Source organism: Oryx dammah, unplaced genomic scaffold (assembly GCF_014754425.2).
Source record: "Oryx dammah isolate SB20612 unplaced genomic scaffold, SCBI_Odam_1.1 HiC_scaffold_11091, whole genome shotgun sequence".
In the NCBI taxonomy this organism is placed as follows: domain Eukaryota; kingdom Metazoa; phylum Chordata; class Mammalia; order Artiodactyla; family Bovidae; genus Oryx; species Oryx dammah.
In genome coordinates this window covers 20,784-30,135 of record NW_024080485.1, presented here as the reverse complement: position 1 = coordinate 30,135, position 9,352 = coordinate 20,784, and the positions used below count along the sequence as shown (strand labels likewise).

Genomic DNA, 9,352 nt, shown 5'->3' with positions numbered 1-9,352 from the left:
GGCAAAACCAATACAGAATTGTAAATTAAAATAAAGTAAAAATATATATATATATAATAACACGAGGCACATAGAAGCCACTTGAGTCATCTGGAATTTTCCAGAAGCCACATTTAAGAAATAGAAAGAAGTGAAATTATTTTTAATAATTTGTTTTATGTAACATATCTAAAACAGTATTATATTTCAATATACAATGAGTACATAAAAAAAAGTAACCCATTAGGAATTAAGTTGTTAAGTAAACATGACCGATGCTTTCTTTTTAATGCCAACCTATTCCCTTTTCATATTTAGCATAAAGGCTATTTCATAGCAGAATTAGAACTAATATAAATGTCAGTGTAATGAATTTATTCATAATGATTGAAATGCTTTTAGATTCTTAATCTTTTTTTAGTTTTATTGTGACATAGTTGACAAATCCTCTTTTTTTAAACTGTTGAATTAGATCACAGAAAATTCTGTACCATCCACTGCACTGGTTACTTGAGAAGCTGGCCTCCAAATATTGCTGAATTGGAAGAAGAAAGGGACAATAAGAAAGAAAGGAGTGATTTCACCTGCCTTGTTGCCGTTGGAAGACTACGTCCACATATTGTCCCACAGAACAGTAGCGAGATTAAAGTGAAACCAGCTGAATTTATTACCCGTTTTGCAGTTAATGGAAAATTTGTCTATGTTGATCAAAGGTAAACATTTATTTGCCATACTGACTAGATATTTAAGGCTACTAAAGATGTGGCTTAGTAGCACGGCTGGATTTGTTTTTTTTTTTAAGCTTTAGAATAGGAAATGAAGCTTAAATGAAATAAAGATACAGATACATCTGTAACTAAATTGCAAACTTAAAATATCTCTTAGCCAGTGGTGCAGAAACCGTGTACAGCCTATGGCCACAGTTTTATTGGCGCAGGGTGAGAACAGTATACCGTGGATTAGGTCAGTGGCCTCTGGAACAGCCTGGTGCCTGGGTGTCCATTCTGCTTTGCAACTCTAATCTGAGTCAAGGGCAGCCACAGGGAGCCCAGTGAAGCTAAGGGTTACTCATCTCCTGGTCCACTTCTCCACTGTCCTGATCATGTATGGAGAAACAGTCTTCCAGAAGGGGATACATTCACCAATTCTGAACTTTACTTTTAATTTTAAAACTAGGGCAACAGCAATTTTAGGATATCTGCCTCAGGAACTCTTGGGAACTTCTTGTTATGAATATTTTCATCAGGATGACCATAGTAATTTGACTGACAAGCACAAAGCAGGTATGCCTTGAGTGGGGTTGCCTTTTAGTACTTTTTAATTATAGTTTCAACTCTTAATTTTTCATTCCTGTGAAATCTGGACCTTGAGTTAATCCTTAAAGGACTGATTTATACAGTGGTAAAATGTTATGCTGATTATTATCTTTTCTTGTTAAGTTCTACAGAGTAAAGAGAAAATATTTACAGATTCATACAAATTCAGAGCGAAAGATGGGTCTTTCGTAACTTTAAAAAGCCAGTGGTTTAGTTTCACAAATCCTTGGACCAAAGAACTGGAATATATTGTGTCTGTCAACACTTTAGTTTTGTAAGTAACATTTTATGTTGTTAAGACCTTTTTATTAATTTCAAATGAGTATCTTTGTTTCCCTCTTTTCATCTTGCTAAATCATTAAAACTATTTGATTCTCTGGCTTTATAATTTGAGTTAATGCCATTTGCAGTAACATGAGTAGACCTAGAGATTATCCTACTAAGTGAAGTAAGTCAGACAGAGAAAGACAAATATATGATATCACTTACATATATTAATAGAATCTTAAAAAATTAGAAATATAGTAGAAACTAAACATTGTAAGGCAATTATACTCCAATTCAAAAAAATAAATTTTTAAAAAACATTCTCATCACAAGGATAAAAATTGTAACTATGTGTAATGACAGGTGTTAATTACACTTTTGTGGTGAACATTTTTCAATATATGCAAATATTAAATCATTATCTTGTACACCTGAAACTAATATAATATTATATGTCAATTATATCTCAATAAAAAGTTGAGATTTTACCTTCCAAAAAATTAATTAAAGAATGACACAGATGAACTTATTTACACAACAGAAAGAGACTCACATAGAAAACAAACTTATAGCTGCCAAAGAAGAAAAGGGGGGAATAAATTGGGAATTGATGATTAATAGATACAAACTACTACATATAAAATAGATGAACAAGGACCTACTATATCAGAGAGAACTATATTCAATATCTTTTAATAATCTATGATATAATGGAAAAGAAACTGAAAAAGAAAATATTATGTGTGTATAATCACTTTGCCAAAAACATGAATCATTGTAAATCAACTATACTTCAATTTTAAAAAAACCCATGTGATCCCCTGGCTTTGTAACTTGAGTATATATTTTGTAACTTGAGTATATTATATATATATATATATATATAATTCATTCACTGCTCATTGGTATTAGTTCTCAGAATTAAGTTAAAAGTTTGCCCTTTTGTAATAAATTCCTTTTGGCTTGGTATAAAATGTGACAGTAGATGCATTTATTCAGAAAGTTTTTTCCTACCCTTCATGACCTTCTTTTGTCCTTCCAAAAAGCACTGTGGATGTGGCTTTAAACTGTTTATAATTGTAAGAAGGCTTCACTAGTGGCTCAGATGGTAAAGAATCCACCTGCAATGTGGCAGACCTGGGTTCGATCCCTGGCTTAGGAAGATCCCCTCGAGGAGGGCATGGCAACCCATTCTAGTATTCTTGTCTAGAGAATCCCCATAGACAGAGGGGCCTGACAGGCTACAGTCCATGGGGTCGCAAAGACTCTTGTCGGACACAACTGAGCAACTAAGCACACAAGCACATAATTGTTAGAAGTCATTTTGCCTCCACATCATTTTTTCATGTCCATCTTCTAAACTTTGGGATCACATATACTTGTGTAAAAATATTTGGCTGAGGGATAATAAGCAGGAATCCAGACCATTCACTCCCTTCCAAGCCCTGGTCTATGGCTATGTCAGCCTAAAGAAAAAGCCAGCTTTTCTTGATATGCTCAATATGCTAGCATGGCCCCATTCCAAGTATTATTTTTCTATGTTCTATTTGAAATTACTATAAGGTTTTATTAATCCAATTCTATTTCCTTATCTAAAATATTTAGTTTTTTTAAAAAGCCCCTCCAATCCTTAGTACCTGCAGTAAGTACTAATTACCCATCCTGATAATTCTATTATTCATCCCAATAATTCTTGCCTTCTTATCATTAGACTATGAACTGAGAATTTGCATCTGTGAGAACATATACATTACAGGGTAACATGGCATCTGGCAAATGCCCTGGTACTTAGCACATCAATACCTCGTGTTGGTGGTAATATTAACAATATGCATATAAAACACTAGTGGGTCAAGAACTGACCATTCAGATACACAGAGCTTAATGTAGTTGCTTTAACATTTTCCTTCACCTTAAAAAATTCACCTACGGTGTTTCTGAATTCTAGGGGACATCGTGATGCTGGAGATACATCATTGCTTCCTTGCAGCTCTCAGTCATCAGAAGGTAAGCTTAGTTTTAGGTCTGAAGACTTATTACTAAGAAAGTTATCATCCTTATGTCTTGGAGAGGGAAAAATTTCTAAGTGAACTTGAAAAGACTTCAGTGGGTTGAGTTATCCTTATCAGAATTCGCACAGTACTTTGGTCACACTTCTGTTATAATCTTATATTGTATCGCAATAAGTTGTTCACTCAACTGGCTCACCCCTAGACTGTGAGTCCCTTAAGAGCAGAAGTGGTGTTCTACTTATTATCAACCACCAGCTGCTAGCATAGTTCCTTGTATATTAGAGTGCTCAAATGTCTATTGGTCAAATTCATGAAAAGCACCAAGGGGAAGTTATTGTAGTTGTTTACCACAGGAATATGTTAATATTTTATTTGCATTAATTAATAAAAATTAACATATTAGGAAATATTAAAAGTAGAGTCATATTCAGCCATAAAAAAGAATGAAATATTGCCGTTTGCAGCAATATGGGTGGACCTAGAGATTGTCATATTAAGTGAAGTAAGTCAGAGAAAGACAAATATGATATCACTTATAGGTGGGATCTAAAAAAAACAATACACATAAACATATTTACAAAACAGAAATAGACTCACAGACAGAGAAAACAAATTTATGGTTACCACAGGGGAAATAGAGGGGTTGAGAGGGATAAATTAGGAGTATGGGATTAACAGATACACACAGCTATAGGTAAAATAATAATTTCATATATAGCAGAGGGAACTATAGTCAATATCTTGTAATAACCTATAATGGAAGAGAATCTGAAAAAGAATATATATATATATACATATATGTACAACTGAATCGCTTTGCTGCATACCTGGAACTAACAGTATTATAAATCAACTATACCTCAATAAAAGAAAAAAAATAGTATTGCTCTGCCTTTAGTGTAGAGGTTAAAGTGTGAAGAAACTGTCTGTACTCAAGGGTTGTAGGTCATAACTGATCTCTCAATGACTTCCCATATATTTGATTCACATCAGTCTTTATGAGCATCTTAAACCATTATGAGAATGTTTGTAAGGTAAGCATGAATGTTTCTAACATTTTAGGATGCAGCTGGTTTGTTTCTTTTAAAGAGGGAATTAGGAAATATATTTGAATTGAAAAAATATATTGACCAAGTTATATACTTTTTAAAGTCCTCAGTTGAATCTTTTGTTATGATTTAGGATCCTCTAGACAGTCTTTTATTAGTGTGCCTGGAACATCTACGGAAATATTACTTGGTGCTGGTAGTATCGGAACAGAAGTTGCAGGTGAACTTCTGGACTTACAAAGGTAATGTTTGATTACTGTAAATACTTTCACAAGTAGAATCATCATCTTATTAACCATACAAATATTAAAAAATCAACAGGTTTCCTATATGCAAACAGTAACCAGTTTTAGTAACATAATGGAAGAGATCACTTTTATAGTAGCAACTTAGTTTGTAAAGTCCTTCCTAAACATCACACAGAACCTGGAATTCATTAAGATAAAAATGGATAAATTTAATTGTATAAAAACTCAAACATAGCTATAACCATTGTAATTAACAAGGTTAAAAGACAAATTATAAGCCATAGAAAATGTTTGTATTACATAGGATAAAATACACTAATTATCTTAATATATGAAACTTTTGACTGTGTGGATCACAACAAACTGGAAAATTCTTAAAGAGATGGGAATACCAGACCACCTGACCTGCCTCCTGAGAAATCTGTATGCAGGTCAGTAAGCAACAGTTGGAACTGGACATGGAACAGGAGACTGGTTCCAAATTGGGAAAGGAGTACGTCAAGGCTGTATATTGTCACCCTGCTTATTTAACTTACATGCAGAGTACATCATGAGAAATGGTGGACTGGATGAAGCACAAGCTGGAATCAAGATTGCTGGGAGAGATATCAATAACCTCAGATATGCAGATGACACTACCCTTATGGCAGAAAGTGAAGAGGAACTAAAAAGCCTCTTGATGAAAGTAAAAGAGAAGAGTGAAAAAGTTGGCTTAAAGCTCAACACTGCAGATGGTGACTACAGCAATGAAATTAAAAGATGCTTGCTCCTTGTAAGAAAAGCTATGACCAACCCAGACAGCATATTTTGAGCATTACTTTGCTAGCATGTGAGATGAGTGCAATTGTGCGGTAGTTTGAGCATTCTTTAGCATTGCCTTTCTTTGGGACTGGAATGAAAACTGACCTCTTCCAGTCCTGTGGCCACTGCTGAGTTTTCCAAATTTGTTGGCATACTGAGTACAGCACTTTCACAGCATCATCTTTTAGGATTTGAAATAGCTCCACTGGAATTCCATCACCTCAACTAGCTTTGTTCATAGTGATGCTTTCTAAGGCCCACTTGACTTCACATTCCAGAATGTTTGACTCTAGGTGAGTGATCACACCATCATGATTATCTGGGTCGTGAAGATCTTTTTTGTACAGTTCTTCTGTGTATTCTTGCCCCCTGTTCTTAATGTCTTCTGCTTCTGTTAGGTCCATACCATTTCTGTCCTTTATCGAGTCCATCTTTGCATGAAATGTTCCCTTGGTATCTCTAATTTTCTTGAAGAGATCTCTAGTCCTTCCCATTCTGTTGTTTTCCTCTATTTCTTTGCATTGATCACTGAGGAAGGCTTTCTTATCTCTCCTTGCTATTCTTTGGAACTCTGCATTCAAATGGGAATATCTTTCCTTTTCTCCTTTGCTTTTCACTTCTCTTCTTTTCACAGCTATTTATAAGGCCTCCCCAGACAGCCATTTTGCTTTTTTGCATTTCTTTTCCATGGGGATGGTCTTGATCCCTGTCTTCTGTACAATGTCACAAACCTCAGTCCATAGTTCATCAGGCACTCTATCTATCAGATCTAGACCATTAAATCTATTTGTCACTTCCACTGTATAATCATAAGGGATTTGGTTTAGGTCATACCTGAATGGTCTAGTGGTTTTCCCTACTTTCTTCAATTTAAGTCTGAATTTGACAATAAGGAGTTCATGATCTGAGCCACAGTCAGCTCCCAGTCTTATTTTTGTTGACTGTATGGAGCTTCTCCATCTCTGGCTGCAAAGAATATAATCAATCTGATTTTGGTGTTGACCATCTGGTGATGTCCATGTGTAGAGTCTTCTTTTGTGTTGTTGGAAGAGAGTGCTTCCTATGACCAGTGCGTTTTCTTGACAAAACTCTGTTAGCCTTTGGCCTGCTTCATTCTGTATTCCAAGGGCAAATTTGCCTGTTACTCCAGGTGTTTTCTGACTTCCAACTTTTGCATTCCATGCATGTAAGAAGACTCTTGTGAGTCCCTTGGACTGCAAGGAGATCCAACTGGTCCATCCTAAAGGAGATCAGTCCTGGGTGTTCATTGGAAGGACTGATGCTGAGGCTGAAACTCCAATACTTTGGCCACATCATGCAAAGTGTTGACTCATTGGGATGGATTGGGGGCAGGAGGAGAAGGGGACAACAAAGGATGACATGGCTGGATGGCATCACCAACTCAATACACATGAGTTTGAGTGAACTCTGGGAGTTGATGATGGCCATGGAGGCCTGGCGTGCTGCGATTCATGGAGTCACAAAGAGTTGGACATGACTGAGTGACTGAACTGAACTGAACTGAGACAGCATATTAGAAAGCAGAGACATTGCTTTGCCAACAAATGTCCGTCTAGTCAAAGTGATGGTTTTTCCAGTAGTCATGTGTGGATGTGAGAGCTGGACTATAAAGAAAGCTGAGTGCCAAAGAATCGATACTTTTGAACTGTGGTGTTGGAGAAGATTCTTGAGAGTCTCTTGGACTGCAAGGAGATCCAACCAGTCCATCCTAAAGGAAATCAGTCCTGAATATTCATTGGAAGGACTGATGCTGAAGCTGAAACGCCAATACTTTGGCCACCTGATGCGAAGAACTGACTCATTGGAAAAGACGCTGATGCTGGGAAAGATTGAAGGCAGGAGGAGAAGGGGAATACAGAAGATGAAATGGTTGGATGGCATCACCAACTCGATGGATATGAGTTTGAGTAAACTCTGGGAGGTGGTGATGGACAGGGAAGCCTGGAGTGCTGCCGTCCATGGGGTCACAGAGAGTCAGACATGACTGAGCGACTGAACTTAACTGATGAAGAATTTCATAGTATAAAGTTATTGAATGTTATATTAAACCTTATATATCATAAATTTTATATAATTTTATATTTAAAACTTTATGGGTAGTATAAAGAATACAGTTGTCAAGGAAGTTTTAAAAATAGCTCTATATTTTAAAAAAAGTTGGAGAGTAGACTTGAAAAAAAAATGGCCAAGAAACTTTAAAAATTGCTCAACCCCACTCATAGTTAAAATTTTATATATATATATATATATATATATACACACACAAAATTAAATGATAATAAGATACCCATTTTCATTTAGGAGACTGTCAAAAGTTTGCAAGTTTGATAATATTGGTGAGAGTGCAAGGAAACAGTCAAACTGTCCATGGGAGCATAAATTAGTGCAGGCTCTTGGAGGGTAAGTTAATAATACCCATCAAAAATGTAGTTGTATATAATCATAGACTCAACCCTACCTCAGAAGCAAATACTCTTTTACAACTGCAAAAAGATCCATGAATGAGACTGTTCCTTGCTGCACTTGTCTACAGTAGGGATTTAAATATTTATCATAACCACAACTTATTATGGTATATCCACACAGTGTTATACTTTGCAACAGTTAAATATTAGGTAGCTCTATTTATGCTAAAATGGAAAGAACTTTATATGGTTAATAGAAAAAAAGCACAGAAATAGAACAAAAGAATAGTATTATGGGCTTCCCTGGTGGCTCAGACAGTAAAACATCTGCCTGCAATGCAGGAGACCTGGGATTGATTTCTGGGTCAGGAAGATCCCCTGGAGAAGGAAATGGCAACCCAATCCAGTTCTCTTGCCTGGAAAATTCCATGGACAGAGGAGCCTGGTAGGCAATAGTCCATGGAATTGCAAAGAGTCAGACAGAACCAAGCAGCTTCACTTTCACTTTCATAAGAAAGAAAAGATATGTGTGGATATATGTGAATATGCATATATGCAGGCCCATAATTACTCATCTAGGCAGGTTTTAAATAAATTTTGAACTCAGAATTTCCTTAGATTTTCAAAAAATAATGTTTTGGAATTCAAGTTTTTAAGAGATTGGTATCAGTTCAGTTCAGTTCAGTCGCTCAGTCGTGTCCAACTCTTTGCGACCCCATGAATCGCAGCATGCCAGGCCTCCCTGTCCATCACCATCTCCAAGAGTTCACTCAGACTCAACGTCCATCGAGTCCGTGATGCCATCCAGCCATCTCATCCTCGGTTGTCCCCTTCTCCTCCTGCCCCCAATCCCTCCCAGCATCAGAGTCTTTTCCAATGAGTCAGCTCTTCACTTGAGGTGGCCAAAGTACTGAAGCTTCAGCGTCAGCATCATTCCTTCCAAAGAAATCCCAAGGTTGATCTTCAGAATCGACTGGTTGGATCTCCTTGCAGTCCAAGGGACTCTCAAGAGTCTTCTCCAACACCACAGTTTAAAAGCATCAATTCTTCGGCGCTCAGCCTTCTTCACAGTCCAACTCTCACATCCATACATGACCACAGGAAAAACCATAGCCTTGACTAGACGGACCTTAGTCGGCAAAGTAATGTCTCTGCTTTTGAATATACTATCTAGGTTGCTCATAACTTTTCTTCCAAGGAGTAAGCATCTTTTAATTTCATGGCTGCAGTCACCATCTGCAGTAATTTTGGAGC

At 36.5% G+C, this 9,352-nt stretch overlaps 1 protein-coding gene across 1 annotated transcript in view; it reads left to right on the top strand.

Annotated features, from left to right (window-relative positions):
- Positions 1-451: 451 nt before the first annotated feature.
- LOC120860560 (aryl hydrocarbon receptor nuclear translocator-like protein 2) overlaps positions 452-9,352 on the top strand; it is a gene marked incomplete at its 5' end in the record, with an annotated part of 25,201 nt that continues 16,300 nt past the window's right edge. The window contains 4 exons of the mRNA XM_040236370.1: positions 452-692; positions 1,156-1,262; positions 3,511-3,569; positions 4,757-4,865. Of these exons, the coding sequence (XP_040092304.1) occupies positions 452-692; positions 1,156-1,262; positions 3,511-3,569; positions 4,757-4,865 (516 nt within the window). The remainder of the gene's footprint in view (positions 693-1,155; positions 1,263-3,510; positions 3,570-4,756; positions 4,866-9,352) is intronic.